This window comes from Eublepharis macularius, chromosome 2, assembly GCF_028583425.1.
Source record: "Eublepharis macularius isolate TG4126 chromosome 2, MPM_Emac_v1.0, whole genome shotgun sequence".
In the NCBI taxonomy this organism is placed as follows: Eukaryota; Metazoa; Chordata; class Lepidosauria; order Squamata; family Eublepharidae; genus Eublepharis; species Eublepharis macularius.
Genome location: NC_072791.1, coordinates 139,471,617 through 139,489,230, shown reverse-complemented (window position 1 = coordinate 139,489,230; position 17,614 = coordinate 139,471,617). Strand labels below are relative to the sequence as shown.

The following is a 17,614-nucleotide window of genomic DNA, read 5'->3' as shown; positions in this document are numbered from 1 at the left end:
GTGAAATGTTATGTATAATATTTTATATGTAACTTATTTGTTAGTCTTGGCTCAGGACTTTCTTAACATCTCTTCTTATATCACTATGTTGGTTTGAAGGAAAACTTGTTAGGAAGACTGTTCACTGTGAAAAGGCAGTGTGAATAAGAGTCTTGTCTTTGTGTTATGCAGTAGCATTGTCATGGTGTTTGAATATGTGTGAGAATGTATAGAAGGATGTGTGTATGTTTTCAGGTACAGACAGGGTTATTTATCTTCAGCAAGTGAAGCCTGTTCATGCCACAGAAAGCTGAAGTGACTGCTGCTTGCTTTCTCAAATGTGGCTTTCACTTGGAGGGCAGGTTTTAGTCCGTTTGTGACATCCCACAAGGCCTTCTTCCTACTCGTCTTCCTACTCTTCTGTATATTAATCTTTACCATGGAGTGCAGTATTGTCTTTAAGTTCTTGTCTGACTGTAGTTTTATTTTTTTAATCCTGCCTTTTTTTCAAGAATCTCAGGGCTGGGTATACGATTCTTCTCCCCCACCCCCATTCCCTTGTCAGAGCAACCGTGTGAGGTAGGTTAGGCTGAGGCCTAAAGTCACCCTGTGAGCTTCATAGCAGAGTGGGATTTGAATACAGGTCTTTTCTATTCTAGTTTCACATTCTGACTACACCACACTGCCTCCCCGTTCAAAATGGGGTTGCAGATATACTCATTAGAAGAACAGTTTATACTTGTCTCACATTTTCTCCAGGGAACTCCTCATCCCCACCCCTTTCTCTGGAGAAAATTGTGAGCTAGCTGTGGATAGGTAGAATGGTGTGTGACTGTTGGTTATACTGCATAAATTTGTAAAAATTAAAGCAAACGCTTCCTTTAGAAGGTAGAGAAGAGTTGGGAAGAGTCTCTTGGGAATAGCAAAAGAAGGATAATGAAGGCAAGAATGTTGGCTACTTTAGAGGGTTTCTATTATGACCTGGGAATCCTTAGCTTTTTTTGTTATTGTGATTTTTATGATCTCCATTTAATTTGAGCAAGTGTCTTAAAGCGCTAGATCCACAAAATTAGATGATTATTAACAATGTATGAAAAGATGTGGTAGAAAAATTCTTCCTGCAGCTATTCATGTATAAAATAAAGGACACAAAGTGCTGAACACTGGCTGGATTATTAATATTAATAATTTTGTTTATATTTTGCCTTGCTTTCTAAGACTCAAGGCACATTACAAAATATGAAAAACAAATCCAGTCAAACAGCACAGATTTCTAATGAAACAAAGTGTTGGAGTTGGAAGACAATGCAAGCAAATAATAAAGAACAGTCAATGTAGGCAACAAAACTGTCAGTAAAGTTTGACATGCGATACTGAAGAAAGTGTCATAAAGGCTGAAGACATTAAATTAACAGTATACATGTAATAAATATTGCAGCATATTACAATATAATCCCTTACAGAAGCATCCTCCTGAGCTGATCTATTATACCATAGTTCTGATCCATCTTAGAATGCCTTTTAGAACGAAAATCTCTGTATTCAGCAGCCTGTTCCATTTATGCAAATGAAACAATGTACTCAGGCAGATTTTTACTGCTTGCATGGAGTTTCATAATATGCTCCGTATTTTTTCTTAATAACAAACTTTTCAGCAGACTTTTAAAACCTTTGACATGTGAAGTTGCACTTAATAATTTTTTCCTGCCTATATACCTGTATTTTATTCAGTACTTGATTTGTACTCTACATAGGTCTCTCCTTCTGGATACAGTAGCCCACTAGTGTGCACTTGATTTCCTATATCGAACCATGCAGCTGTTCCATGTTAGAGTTCTACCTCTAGGGCTTGGATCCTATGACTCTCTTTAACTAAGCTGGATCCCCTTGAAGTCTGTCCTACTAATTCCATGAATAATTACTTCTTCCAGCTGATGAAGAAAAGTATTTGTAGAAGGAACTCTGTGTTGGAGGAAAACGTTGTGAAAGAGAATCATAGGTCCCAGCCCTAGATCTATACAGAGCTATCATGTTTAATTGATGTAAAGGTGCCTTTGTTCTAATGTGCTTGGGGTAGTTCAGTTCCAAACATGTAAAAATAGAAATGGCATGCCATATATAACTTGTAGGAGGAGTGTGCCAGCCTTGATGCCTGAGCCTGAAGCTGAACCAGCACCTGTGCCTGACCTGTTGGGGAGCATCTTGTCTGGACAAAGTCTTCTTATGATGAGTGGTTCTGATGTTGTAATTAATAGAGATGGTTCTTTAACTGCAAAGAAAACAGGTGAGGATTTTTTGGCTTCAGTCCTTAATTGCCAAAATGATCAGTCAGATTGATCTTAATTCTAGCAGACATGTTCCCATCTGACATTTAGGATGTTCTAATCCACGTGTAACAATTTCAGAGTTTATGCAGGCTTTTGGAAATTGAGCCTTGGTAGAAAAAAAACTATGAGGGACAATTAACTGTTCTACTGTAGGAAGCCCAACAGCAGTAAATCATGCGCACCTGAATTTCATAACATGCAGCTGCATATGTGGGTGTTCAAAGCTAGATTACAAGTAATATGAAACAAGCTTATAGTGCAGTGATGGATATTTTCATGGCCTCTTCTTGGAGAGTCATAATTTGTGTACCTGGCATATGTGCTCAAGGGAATAAGTTATTGCCATACTAGTTACTAACATCAGTTCAATGGCAGTTGAATTGCATAGCAATATTAGTTATCAGTAAATACACTTACCCCATGGTAGTTTGATATTAAATGAATGGAATCTAGTTAAACTTTAATGTTTGCAAATAATGGAAAAGCTTAAATATTTTTCTCATGTTACTTTTCAGTCCCATTGCTGCAAGGCAATTCAAGAGTTGAGGAAAGCTTGGAAGGCATCGCCCAGCCTGATGCAGCATGTTTGGGGACTGCAGTTAATAATTCTGGTGCTGAATCTTTGATTTCTTCACAACTGAATCCTAACTCCAGATCTACCATTTCAACTACTTGTTTCTCATCCTCACCTTTGTTGAACATAGCAAACAAACTAACAAGTCCATTGCAGACTACAACTGGAAGAGTACCTGTTCGATTTGAATATTCAATGACTCCAAGGTCTGTTCAGACACAGAATCTAGCAAATTTGAATAGATGTGGTCCCAAACTGGGTGAAGTATTCAGATTTAATGGCAGTTCTAAACTTCATGTGGCTCCACATTCTGCATCTTCCAAAACATTGCACAGTACCATCAGTTCAGTTTCAAAAACTGTACCTGTGAGGCAGCCTCTAAAACCTGCTCCTAAAAGACTTGATATCTCTGAACTTCCCAGGATACCAAAGATTAAAAAGGAAGCAAATAGTGGGCATTTGGAATCACAGTCTGCCAGTAATCGATGTGGTGACATTCCTAGTTCCTGCATAACACAGTTGACTGGTAAAGGCAGTACAAACCAGCCAGTCAGAGGTAACATGGAAAGCAGTGCATCATGTGCTACTCAGAGGAAAGCACATTCAAGTGGAGGTTCTCCTACTGTAAATGCTGTTGCCCGTGGCGCTTCCTCAGTTCCATCATCAAGAGGGAAAACTGGAAGCTCTTCCTTTGAGAGCTTTAAAATCAACATCCCTGGAAATGTTGGGCATTCCAGCAGGTTGTCTAATCCTGGATTTTGCAATACTTTTCGACCTGTTGACAATAAAGTGCAACAGAAAGAGAATCCTTCTCCACTCTTTTCTCTGAAAAAAACAAAACCAATCAAAAGTGAAATATATGATCCTTTTGATCCAACAGGTTCTGATTCGAGCTCTACAAATAGCAGTCCTGAAAGGTTGCCTCTTACCAACATCACCAGAACAATATCCATAGCAAGTCCAAAAGTGCAGACGTTCCAAACAGTGCGTCGTATTACCCCTTACACACTGGAAAATATCTTTGGATCAGGAGCTGAATCATCTGATGTGCCATCAAGTAATGCAGAGTCTTATGATGATGCAGTGAGTAAAGAGAAGCTTGTGGAACAGGTCTCTGATACAGAACAACAAAAAATTGATGAGGATGATTTATCGAGTACACCCTGTACTTCATCTGCTATCATGCAGGAAATTACTTATATAGAGCATTTAAATAAAGAAAGCTCTAGGATAGGTTTTGAGGATGATCAGGGTATATCTAGAGTGAAAATGGACTTAGACAGTCCTACAAGTGAGAATGAGCAGCAAAATATACCTAAAAATGAACAATCTGAGAAACTGTCATTATCATGCTCCCCAACAAATTCCAGTTCTCTGAAGAAATTAAAACACAAAAAGACAGCTGTAAAAGAATACATGTCCACCAAGTCGAGATCTAGATCGAGGACACATTCAAGGGACAGAAGCTCAAGATCTACTTCCCGATCTGGCGAAGAAAGCAGAAGCCAGAGGATTAAATCAAAGGTCAGGCAGTCATCAAGTGACTACTCCAGCAGTTGTGAGCAATCAAAAAAAAAGAAAGCAAAAGATAAAAGTAAAGACAAAAAAGCAAAGAGCTCCTGGCCAAAAGAACGCAAGAGGTCTAGATCACGGTCTGCTAGTCCAGGTAATTCTTCTTTTGAATGCTATGGAAGCAGAAAGAAAAAAAAGCATTCTTCTTCTAGAACAAGAGGACGAGAGTGTTCTCTTTCAGGCAGCGCTGAGAGAATTAAAAAGAAGAAGCACCGAAGAGGGAGGAGCTGTGACAGATACGAAAAGGAGAGGTCCTCAAGATCCCGAGAGAGGAAAAGATCAAGATCCAGGTCTCTGGAAAGACGAAAAAAGAAATCAAGGTCACCTTCACCATCAAGATTCAGAGAGCATAAAGGAACTAAATCTAAGGAAAAACAATTGCGATCTAGGTCACGGTCCAGAGAAAGAAAACGCAAGCCAAAAGAGGTGTTGTTACCTCCTCAAGAGAAGGACCAGAGATCTTCAGGTGACAACCTGGACAGGTCTCTTGAACATGCTCCTCCTCTGTTACAAGAGCTAGAAGATACAGTGCAAGGACCTTTGAATATTCATGTAGACCTGATCCCTCCACAGGATATTAGTGTAAAAGGTAACCTAATAGAAGCTGATTTAGAAGAACCCATTGCAGTGGAGCAAGTCTGTGAGAAACTGATCACCAAAGCAGTTCCATCTCAGCTGGAATGCACAGGTTCTCAAACATTAAGTGAGAGTGTAAATTCATCCTCCAAGAAGGAAGTGACAACAGGTGATGAATCACCAGAATTTAGCAGACAGAATTATGAGACACCAGAGGAAATTGCAGTCAAGAAAGATGATGTATGTCCATTTTTAACAGATACTCTTCTAGATGGGGAGGAACTTATGCAAGATTGTGATGAAGCAACACCAACCCAAGTTTCAGCTGAAATGAAAACAGCAACAGAGGCTGAAGATGTTGGCCTTGTGTTAGATGAGAAAGCAGCAGATGTAAATAAACCTGAACTAGAGGCAGTAGGCCAAGGCCCTATGTTGAAATCTAAAGCATTAGTAAAAAGGGTTACATGGAATCTACAAGAGAAAGGGAGTGATACAGTAACTGTGGACAAAACACCAAGTAAGCATATGAGAATTCTTACAATAAGACATGGTTTTGTAAGTGGAAGCCGCTTTTAATTAAACAGTGGGAAACTGTAATAGTTTAGCATTAAGTATAGTGAGAGTATTCAGAACTCCCCACAATAATTAGCTCTACTTAATAAATGTTTGGGGATTCTGATCCTAAACTGCATTGAATTTGCTACAAGGTCTGTTTTAAGGAGCTTTAAGTTATGAACACAGGTTCTTTAGTGATTTGAGTATTTGCAATCTATGTAAAGAAAATTGTAGATGGCAGTTTAGTAATGGGATAGAATCTCTCTTATGGAATCAGTGTTAAAGTGGATTAAGGGGTTACACTTGAGTCTTTAACTTCTTGTGATGGCCTGGATTTATTGCTACCCTGAAGTGCTGTTCTCTTGGATTTTTAGGAGTGCCATTCTGCAGACAGCAGAGAATGAAAGAAGGGGTCTGGAAAGCAGAGGATTTGACCCAAACGTTAAATCAGGTGCAGTTAACTGAGCCTCCTCCAACCAATTATATGATTCCTGAGCCTATGTTTCCTGATCTAGATTCCTCTCAGGTTTGTTACCATGCCAGAACTCGAGTATCACAGAAGGCCATTCCACTTCATCTGTGATCTCGTTGTGTCCCACCTGACTGTCATTGTGGAATGCTGCTCACCTCCTCCCCCATGAAGTACATTTCATACAGCCCATATACATCAAGTAATCTCCTGATGTTGATATTCTTGTGCCTTCGGTTTTGAAATGAAAAGGATTTTCTGTTACTTTGCAAGTAGACTTGTAATTTCAAAAACAAATCAGTTCTTGGACTCTGTAAAAACATGTTTTCTTGACCTTCTTACTAGCAGTAGAAGTGAGGCTGATGAGCCATTTTGAATTAGCAGCAAGTCACTTGTACAGTTCTGGAGAATAATACTGCCCTTGGAATGCCTGAGGCCCTATGCTTAGTGTTGTGGTTACTAATATCCGTTTCTTTTCTTCAGGTTTACAACCAAGACCTACCTTTGACAGCACCTCTGGCCTCAAGTCTGCCACCGTATGCACCTGTCAGCCAGCCCACTGTTCAGTTCATCATGCAAGGGAGCCTTCCTTTGCTTAGCTGTGTGGCTGGACAGGGGCTGACTCCAGAGGCTGGCAATCTCACTACAGCCTCAGAGCCAGGAATTCAAGCAGCTTCCACAGGAGATACAGAAGAAGATAAAGTCAAAGCTCCTAAATCTCCACTGGAGAAGACAAAAAATGAAGAGGTGAGTGAATGTGAATGAAATGAGTGGATAACTAAGGTAATGATTATAGGCTGAGTTTGAAGGGGGGAGGAATAAATGAACCTAGCATTTGTCCTGCTGAGTCAGACCACTTAGTCCTATATTCCATCTCTAGCAGCTGTCAACGGGTGCCACAGAGAAACCTGCAAGTCAGGTGGCGTTATGGCCCTTACGGTTTGTCCAGTATTTACCACCAGAGGCATATAACCACTGGATGTGAAAGCTCTGTTTAACTAATGTGATGAAAAGTTGTTGATAGGTCTGTCTTCTGTGATTGTGGTCTTAATACTTTTATTTTATTTTATTAAGGGTTATCAAGTACATAGTCCAATTCAAGACTTACTTTTACATTTGCTTAACAATAACATGTTTATTAGTTTTACTATTAATATTTAAAGTTCCTTTTTCTTTAATTTGTTTCCCCCATAGAGTTCCATGAAAGTTTCGTTGTTCTTCAGTTGCTTATGTTTCTGTTACTGACTGGTGAATTGTGTTCGTAGATTTTATGTCGCTTGTTGTAATATAGTCAAGAAATGGCTTCCACTTTCTGTAAATTTCTATTGTCTTTTCTTTTCTTGACGATTGTTGAATTTTCTGTAATTTTTTTCCATAATCATTTGGTCTCACACCTTACTAAGCCATTGGTGCTGCCTTGGCATTCCATTTCGTTGTGATTATTGTTTTTGCTGCTACAAGTAGGCTACCAATGAGTTCTAATTTGCGTACTCTAATACTTTTTGATGGTATTTAAGCTAGTTTATATTGCAGAAGCTCATGGCAAAGAATTCTATTAATGTAAAGATTCATTTCCTTTTGTTTATCTTTAACCTGCTACCAGTCACAGTTTCACTAGATATATCTACATTCAAGTGCATTGAGAGTAACTTCTCCCCATTCATTCCATGCTGGTTCCATTTTATAAATCTGTACCATGTTCCATCTGTTGTTAATCTTAGCTACTGGTTTTGTACTTTCTCCAGTTCTACTAGATCCTTTTAGAAATGTGGTGGCTAGAATTACTCTCATATGTGATTTTCATAATGGCATTATGGTACTATATTAATGTCACATTTTTCCTTTTTTTTGGTTCTATGAATTTTCTGCTCTGATCTAAAGTTTGTGTTCCTTTTTTGTTCCAACATGTATTTATCTGAGTAAATTAATGTATGTCTTCTTAACTCCTCTTATGGTACAGAAAGATCCTTTTGGAGGTGCTCTTCTTTTGGTATTTCCAGTAACTTTATCAGTAATCTTGTCTATCTCACTAGGTACCCCTAATGCTATATCATATCCTTTATGAATAATAGTGCCTGTCTCAGTCCAGGTCTTTGGAAGACCCAGTTTTTGTTTCTCTCCATTATGAAAACTTTCTATTTCCTCCTGCCCTTTGTTCTTTTATCTCTTAGTCACTGATTCTTAAGAAAGCCTTTTCTCTTGTCTGGTGACTGCAAAACTGCCTTCAGGAGCTTCTAGGATGTTGAGAAAATTTGTCCAGGAATATAGTGACTGCATAAACAAGCCTTGCTAGTAAAAATTTAGACTGAGTGCCCTCAAGATATTTTGAGGAGCTGATAAGACAGTTTACATTAGCCAAGGAGATGGTGATGCATCTTCAGCTTGGAGTTGCATATGCTAATAAACTAGTCAAGGAACAAAGCAATGAAAAATACTAAGAGCTTGTCGTTAAGATTTCCTGTAGAACTTGTGACAAAAAGCTTTTAATTTATAAAGTCTATTTTATGTAACTAAGATTTGAGTAAGCTGCTCTTGTGTCTGTCTTGCTCAGGGAAGACATGTTCAGAGGCTTTCAGCATCTTTCCATCTTTTTGCATATTCCTGAGCCCTGGTGTTAAGAATCCATGCCAGGTCTAAAGGCAAACGTTGGTTGAAATAACAGACTTGGTACTCTCCACATGCTCAAAAGCCATTTACAAGTTCTAGTGTTGACTTAAGAATGGCTAGTTCCTTCTGGACCAAGCCTTATTTTGACATTGAGGCTTCCTGGTTGCCTGAATGTTACCATATCTGCTCATCCCATGTAACTTCCCCGTAATGTTACTTGACCAGTGAGGGATTCAGTTCATGTAGGCAAGTAGCAGCCATGCTCCTATAATAAAAGAACTGGCTATTGGATGCTTTGACCTGAGATAGTTTGGGATAATCCAGTTTTTTGATCTTGTAGTACATGAAGAAGCTTCATATGCAAGAGAGAGCTGTGGAAGAAGTGAAACTTGCAATCAAGCCCTTTTACCAGAAGAGAGAGATCACGAAGGAGGAATACAAAGATATCCTTCGGAAAGCAGTGCAAAAGGTAACAGGAGGGAAAAACATATAAGCTGGCAGTGGTATTCGTGGCCACTGAAGGGTCATCTGCTTTGACTAGGAGGTGGGGTTTAGCTACTCACAAAAGTGTATCCTACTTCTTTGCATGTTCAGATTAGACTGATTATCACTAAAGTTATTGAAACAGATTTGATCCCCTTCTTTTTGATTTGTAGATCTGTCATAGCAAAAGTGGTGAAATCAATCCTGTGAAGGTGGCTAATCTTGTAAAGGCTTATGTTGAGAAGTACAAACATATGAGGAAGCACAAGAAGACTGATACTGAAGAAGAGCCTCGGGAACTTGGGAACTGAGAAGCTGAGACTTCAGGTGAAACAGTGGAGATGCTTCTCATCAAGGAATTTTTCTTCCACAGAAAGATGGAGATACGCAGTTGCATGTTATGGAACACCCTTCCTCCCCCAAAAAACACTGGATGCAATGGGATCTGCCTGCAGGATAACATGTTTTCACAGAGGACTAGAATCTCCTCTTAAATTTCACTGCAATTCAAGAGCCAAAATATGTCAGCACATCCCCCTTTAACTTGTGGAGTAGGTTTGGACAAAGAGAACTCTGTGTGTGTACATATGTAGGGGAGTGCCCTGTTTTCATGGTTTAGGTTTATCACTTTTTTGGGAGGGGGTCTGTGCATCTGTCCTGCTCACAGGTGAAAGAAAACATTTTTATATACTGTATGCAGCAATGTGTGCTGTTCCCATTGTGTTCTTATTTATCAAAAATACAGATTCTTTAAAGATTTCTCTGAAATTGGTTTAATACTTGAACTATGGCATTTTTGGCCTGTTCAGTTAGAGAAACTTTGATTTAATCTGTCATATGGGAAATGAAGACACGCACTTAGACTTTATGAATTTTCTTCAGAAAATATTGCTCCTCAAGTGGCATTTATTTACCCTGTTAAATTAACTTGATGAGGATCTCCAGATGGGATTTGTGGGGGTCTCATGGCAGGAGAACTGAACTAAGTTGCACTTCCTGTGAATAATGTCCTGAAAGTTGGTTTTGAGTTGTTTTGCATTGAACGAAGCTGCCTTTCACTGGCTGGGGGATGGGTGGGGGGAAACACAGATTGCGAATTTTCAGTGGCAAATCCAAGGAATGCAAGAGAAGGATGTAAAAAGCAGAAATGTGACAATTTATAAAATTATTTTGAATTGTTTTAGTCCCTGTAGGAGGTGTCATTTGTTCTTGGGGTGGCATGTATGTACATTGTCTGACTCTGGTTTGTGGTAATCTAGACAGGGCAAAGTATTTATTTTTACAAATGCTCATGACAGACATGCAGTTAATTGAGTCTTGTAGGGCAGGGAATGAGCCATGGGACATTGTGCACTCTCCCTTTTGGGTTTTTCTTTAGGTGCATTTGTTAGTGTGAGCTTAAATACACATAGGATGCTCTTAAATTCCCTTGGAGACCCTGATTACAATCTGATTGTCGAAGAGGTTGTAAGAGCATCCCCAAGCTCAGTTTAACCTGATTTGGTAATAGTGATATGGGATGGTGAATATAAGTACAGACGGATGAATGGGGAAGTCATGTCTAATCACATGGCTTTGCTTCCAATCTCCAGTGCACTAACCCTGCCTCTGTTCCATCTTGATTTATGCTGTCCCCCCACCCCACCCCAATACTGTTAAATTGGGCTTCTGCTCATCTGTCTTGCAAAGCACAGACTAGCTGCCTGACACAGGTAGTTTCTGACAGCTGTATTTTAAAACTGTAAGCTAGGGACAAAAAGGAGGCTCAGCTAACCAAAATAGTACATAATGGAATCACAAGATCTTCTCTACAACAGAATGCGACTACTAATTTTATTTAATTAAAACATTTATACTGCACCTTTCCCCATGGCTCAAGGTTGCTTGCAATACATGATTAAAAGTGTTCAAATGACAGTTCAAGCCCAGTTAACCCCCAGACTAATAAAAATCTTTCAAACAGCTCCATCAGGAGAGCAATATTCTTTACCTGTCAACAGATTTTACTGTAAACTGCTTTAAGACCCAACTGAAATAGTATACAATACTATAAATTGAATGTTAACATTTGCAGCAAATTACCTCAAGCTTCCATAAATCTTGGCAGTAGGAATGTAGACTTAGGGGTGGGGAGTCAGAGATTTTATAAATAAAAAATATTAAGTCATCTAACTACCCAAAAGGGAATTTAGCCAATTCAAAGGCTGCTACTGTTGCACCACCCAACTCATTCCTCCTGTTGCTGAACAGTTTTCTTCACATTTGGTGGTCATTAACCATGATTTTGCACTACTGCAGGTGCTGCAGTGGCTACAGCTTTACATAGTACTGCAATGGACTGATTTAGTATTTAGTATTTTCTTCATTTATAACTAACCTTTCTCCCCAATGGGAAATAAGCATTCTCCAAACAAACAACCCTTTGGTTTAAGAGAAGAGTTAAGCTGCTTCAAAGTTAACTAGTGTTCCAAAAGGTATAGAAGTTGTAAACTAACTTCCATACTATGTAAACAATATGCACCTTGCATAGTCTCAAGTATTGTACTAATTTACAAATTAAACCTATACATCCACACTTTGCCTTGTTCTTCTAGCTAAATATTAGGTTTGGAAGGTGAGCCTGGAGAGAAATTCAACAAATGAAGCTTTCTAAGACATACACAACTGATTTCTGCCTGATCTGTTCATAAGGAACACTGAAACAAAACATTGTAATTATCCCTGAGCCACTTGGTGAATCCATACTAGAGACTTTCTAAGTACAGACCACTTCTTCACATAGCTCTCCTCTTATTTTACAGCTACACATAAAGCATGCACATATACAAAATTAATTTGCTCTGTATTACAGAAGGAGAACAGTAAGGGTCAGAGAAGTGAATTGCCCAAGGATACCTAGAGCAACTTGCGTCGTTCTGCTTTTCCATGCTTCAGTAATGGAGGGGGCAGGGAGATGTCTCGTGCCACTATCAGCACCTACTTTTTAGACCTATATGTTTTGGAACTGTATAAAGATGTTTTTAAACATCCTGTTACCTTTTTGACACCAGACCACACTGTTCAAATTATAGGAGATCTCGTACAAGTTTGAGGAATTGGGTAGAAGTGCATTAGGTGTGACTAGAAAGTGCTTGAGAAATTTGCTTCTGTTATATTTCTGTCTAGGTACTTTTCTGAGTCTAATAAGTGGCAGGAAACTAAGGCGCAGTGTGGGAGAATAAAGCCTAATTTCTAAGCCATCATAACACACAAGATTATATAGCATGCCCTACTGCTTATTGTGCTCAGAAGTTGTGTCTTAAGTTACAATTTTTGTGCTTCTTGGAGCACAGCTGAACTAGTAAATGGTTTTGATCTTAAAGATATTTTTGATGATAGACTGTTGAGGTTTTTGAAAAGGAAAACCACTCCTCTATATACTCCTCCATGCACTACAGTGTACAGAAATCCAGCATTAATACCTCTTAGCTATTAATTGGGACAAAAGTCTGAAGCGTAACAATGACTAACCCAAGGCCACTTTGTGCATCTATGCCAAATAAAGACCAGGTTTTCACACATTTTGCAAGCACAGGGTGCTCACAGACTTATTCAAGGACAGTCAAGGAATTTTCTAATTAGACAGAACTTGAGTGTCCTATTTCATTCCATTTTACAAAGCTGAGTCAGTGAGGTTATCTTGCACCCAAAGCAATCTGGTTTTTTTTTTATTTCCAAAGATTCAATAATTGCCAGGGGGGGACGATGACTACTAATCCAACTATCAACACTCTTGACTTTTACAGAGCTCAAACTTGTATAGGTCTAAACATCTTTTTAAAATACCCTGTTACTTTTTGGCACCAGACCAATCTGCATTGATCTTGTACAATTTGATTTTACCAGTGAATAACCCTATCCAGTTAAGGACACAGGACAGTAAGAAGTGCCCTGCTGAATTCATCTACTCTGCCAAGGTCTGTATACTCTGTTTCCATTGCTTGTTCCCCCAGTATCTGATAATTCAGAAGCCTAGTGGCTCTATCATTTAGCTGCCAGGGCTAGAGGATAATGGTAAACCTTCATGATTTTTTCTAATCCCATCTAAATTAGTTACTGTCATCTTGTGGCACAGAAGTCTATAAATTATGTATGGAAAAAACAGTTTCCAAAATGGTCCTCTCTTTGAAAAGTAACAGTTGCAATCCTATGCAAAGTTTCTGCAGTCTAAGCCCATTGATTTCAGTGGACTTAAACGGGAGTAACTATGCATAGGATTTGTACTGTGTCACACTCTGTATTCTAGGTAGAACAGTGCCAGCAGCTGGATATTAACAGTAAAAAAAGCTTTTCTAGAAAGAATTTTGTTCAGATTCTACTTGTCATCTTATTTGGTTAGTGACAGCAAGGAAATACAAAAAGCACGTTGCTGTTTCCCTTGTGTCAGATATCAGACCCATAGGTTAAAAGTTGGAAAGACAGTGCAGGGCTGCTTATGAAGTGACTGAAGTGACCTATATATTTTCTCTTGGCTGTAGACTTACCTTTTTTAAATTTACAAAAAAAGAAACAAGAATCTGGGCCAGCTAATGTCGCATAGAGGATGCCCTCACATCATTAAGAGTTCCTAATCAATGTGCTCACACCTCAGAAAGAATAAGGGCGGGGGGGGGAACCTTTCTGTTCTAGTAGCAGCCATTTTTCTCCAGGGTGCATATTCATTAGGAAAGTTTTTGTGAAGAATACAGTTTTCAGGCGTTATAATGGCAGGGCAGTTTTTTCTGTGTGGCTTAACTAACAAAGTAACTCCTGATACTCCACAATGAAATCTCCCTGTGTGATGGTAGAAGTCTTAAAACAATGTTGAAATAGGTAGCATGATGTAAGACTTAACGAGTGTGGTTTCTACCCTGACCCTCCACCTGCCCAAGTTAACACAAGTAGCTTCTGAACTCAGTAAGTTCAACATCCATGATGGAAACATAATGAACATAAAAAGAATAGTAATTTTTATTTATTATTTATTTTTATTATTATTTATTTTTTATTTAAGGGATAGGGGAATAAAAGGGTACAGAAAAGAGGACAAAATATTTACAGGTATAACACAGTCTTGTTGGGCCTATTCATTTATAAGGTTACAGTTGATAATTTACAAGTGTACAGTACATTTAGCAGCCCAATCTATTCTTGAGGGGAAACATGGCCTTCTTTTAACAGGATTTTCACAGTGTAAAAGTGAACTCTCAAAACCCACAATACTTGCTTTAGTGTCTATCAGAAGTTGGGGTGTCGAGATAGCTATAGTCTCTTCCCCAAGTTAACTTGCTTTATTATAGAAAGACAGGTACTGAGACTTCCAAAGTATCCTGAGACAGGTTCTCTTCCAATTAAACATTGTGGAGAAGCAAACCCTATCTCCACACATTCACTGATTTAGCCTACTTACACACTAGGCAAACTCTGTGATAGGATCCCTTCCATCTCTCTTTCTCTGAATGTTCATAACCTATCTGATTTGAGCTGACAGTGTAACTAGGAATGTGCAATCTGGGTTTGGGAACTGGCAAAATAGCCAGATTTATGCCAATCTGGCATAATCCAGCTATGCCGACTCCTCAGAATGAACCCCGGATCCAATCTAGCTCATTGGACTCTTCTGTGCTGAGTTATCCAACCATAAGGCAGCCACTGCAAGCTGCAGGAGAGCCAAGCAGCTCAGATTGAGAGGGATCCTCTAGTAAGAGGTGGTGGCAGGAATGGAGCCAAGCTCTGTGCCACTGCAGTGCGAGGCTGACAGGGCAGAGGAGGAGGCAGCAGGCAGAGTGGATTCCTTTTACATTCTGCCTCTTCCCTCCTACCTGAGCTCCAAAGGAGCCTTTCAAGTCACTGTGGCCAAACACCTTTTAAACTCTGTGGCTCAACAAGCCTCTCCCTTGCTTGGGATTCTCAGGTTCCACATTGGTTCCCTTGCTGTAGCTTGGTTCTGTTGGGCTTTGTTGGTTAAGCTTGCAAGGGAGTAATGTTGAACCAGAGAATTTGGGGGGGGGGGGGGACAAGCCACGGAGTTTAAAAGCCTTGGAAATGTTTCCTCATAGGAAACAATGGAGAGTGGCTGGGGGTAGCTTGTTCAGGTGCCCATAGAGTTGGACCCCAGGACCCAATCCTCATGAAATTTGGGGGCGGTTCCTTGAAAATTTGGTGAAGTTAGCTTTAAAAATGCCCTGATGGCTAGTTAAAGCCAAGATTATCTAACCCGGATCATAGAGTTTGATCAAGATTTCAGGGATACTGGATTTTTTGATATTCCTGAAGTAACAGCTTTTTCTCTGACAATTGTTTAGGCGGTCTTCAATTTAGGTTGGTCATCAGTAGAACAGCAGGATTTGAGTCCAGTGGCACCTTAGAGACCAAGATTTTGAGGGCCAGAGCTCCCTTCTTCAGACACGAGTGAAAATCTTGTTGCTGTCTAAGGTGAACTCAAATCCAGCTTCTTCTCTCTTGCTCCCTCCACCCACCCAATCATCAGGCTCCTCCAGCCCTTCTAGGGATCCTGATTGGCTGCTGGCTGCTCTTCTCACAAACCAAACAGAATTATTTCAGAAAGAGGCAGGACCTTTGCCCATCTGTCACACCCTGATTCTGCACTTTCCTGTCTAGTTGCATGAAGTTTGGGGGCTCCTCATAATGGAGAATCACAATTCTTTATGGAGAACTGCATGCTTTTCTTTTTCACCCTTATCCAGGAGCTAAATTTTGTATTCTCTATATACACCATAATCTATTGCCTAACTTATTCTCTGCATTTAGGATAAATTTGCTACTGAAAAGCCTGACTTGATCTGTTCATTTGAGACTTACTTACACCCTTCATCAACCATGATTTCTGCCATTTCTGTACTTGTTCATATACTCGTCATTTAATGCAAAAGCTTCTATCTCTTGTGCTGCGCATTACTAATATGTTACTAAAAGCATTACTAATCACACTGTTAGAGAAACCGAGTGGACAGAAGCCTTTACATGCATCCTTACAACATGACTGCATACAAAAGTAGATTTAATTTAGTTTTTTTTTAACTTTCAAGAACTTGAAGCTCACTTCCATTATTGAAGATGTAGGAGCTGGAAACATTAGGGAAATATGCATTTATTGTGGCTACCACATAGTCAAATTGAGTAGCATCTTGATATAAATTTTCCAAATCTCTCCAACAGACCTCTTATTGGGATGATGCCCATGCTAGCTTAGTTGCAAAAATGCTCCAGCAAAACATTTCTGCATGCAGAAGGCTTTCCGCCTTGCTGCCTTGTCAAGTGTTACTTTCCTGGCCCACCTCCTACTGCCACCCCAAATACCCCCTCACTGCTGCTGTTGGAGGTCAGGGCCCCCAGGTTCAGCATATCAGGGGGCCTTTTGTGCTGCAGCAGGATGGCGGGGGCGGGGGGAGAGACAAGGAAATCTTATTCTGCAGGACTAAGTCCTTTCTGCCAATGGAAACATTTAGTTGGATTACAGCCTTGATGTGATACTCAAGATCAACTTGACAGTTTTCAAGTACTGTTTGAGGAGCTGCTCATGTTTCAGAGGAAAGTAAAATGGGGAGAGGGGGCTGAGATACCTGATACCTCTTTAATATGAACTACAGCTATCAAATCCTGCTGGCATATATAGGAATATGAGCTACTCTTTCCTTACAGCCAATGTTGATATGAGAAGAAAAAGAAGCATGAAGGGCAGGGAATAATTATGCTTGCCCAACTTGTTGTGGGGCAGGAGGGACGAATATTATATTTAACTTTGCACGGCGATATTACTGTAATTTCTATCATAAGGCCAAAGTTTTCATAAGATGAGAGTTCTGTTTGATCTTACAGTGCAGCTATTTTTAGGCAGCCTAAAGAAACAGGAAATCTGTAAAGCTCTGAATGCAGCTTCTTGCCACCTCTTTCAGACTACTGCAGATATTTAGTTCCTTATTTGGTATTAAAACATGAAACGCTCAGAACAGGAAATTTTTTTAAAAAATTCCCACAGCTGTTGGGATAATTGGTAGTTATGGGAATATGAGACCAGAGGTTTTGATATTAGGACTTCCACTTGGTTGAAACCAATTTTAGAGCCAAACCAAACAGACATTTTGGACATAGGAGAAGGTCCTACAAAAATGAGAGGGGACACATTTTTTTAAATTCATCAAGGTCTATATTAGTTGAATTTGGCTGAGTTTCAAATGATAGTCTACAATAGATGGTTTGTCTACACAGAATTCTGATTGCTTACTGAGATACTGAATCTGATTTTCTTCTAGAAGCATGCTTGATTTATAAAGCAGTGCATGAAAGGGCTTGATGCTGAAGTAGGGTTGCCAGCTCCAAGTTGGGAAATTCCTGGAGATCTGGGGGGAGAAACCTGGAGAAAGTGGGGTTTGGGGAGGGAAAGGACCTTGGCATGGCATAATTCCATAGATTCCACCCTCCAAAGTAGCCATT

At 39.6% G+C, this 17,614-nt stretch overlaps 1 protein-coding gene across 3 annotated transcripts in view; it reads left to right on the top strand.

Annotated features, from left to right (window-relative positions):
- The window catches only part of PHRF1 (PHD and ring finger domains 1), a 33,296-nt gene extending 21,581 nt beyond the window's left edge, over positions 1-11,715 (top strand). For all 3 annotated transcript variants that reach the window (XM_054970555.1, XM_054970553.1, XM_054970554.1), the window contains exons 13-18: positions 2,109-2,263; positions 2,822-5,545; positions 5,958-6,034; positions 6,536-6,799; positions 9,000-9,128; positions 9,316-11,715. In XM_054970555.1, coding sequence (XP_054826530.1) covers positions 2,109-2,263; positions 2,822-5,545; positions 5,958-6,034; positions 6,536-6,799; positions 9,000-9,128; positions 9,316-9,453 — 3,487 coding nt within the window. In that variant the 3' untranslated portion in view covers positions 9,454-11,715. The remainder of the gene's footprint in view (positions 1-2,108; positions 2,264-2,821; positions 5,546-5,957; positions 6,035-6,535; positions 6,800-8,999; positions 9,129-9,315) is intronic.
- Positions 11,716-17,614: the final 5,899 nt, after the last annotated feature.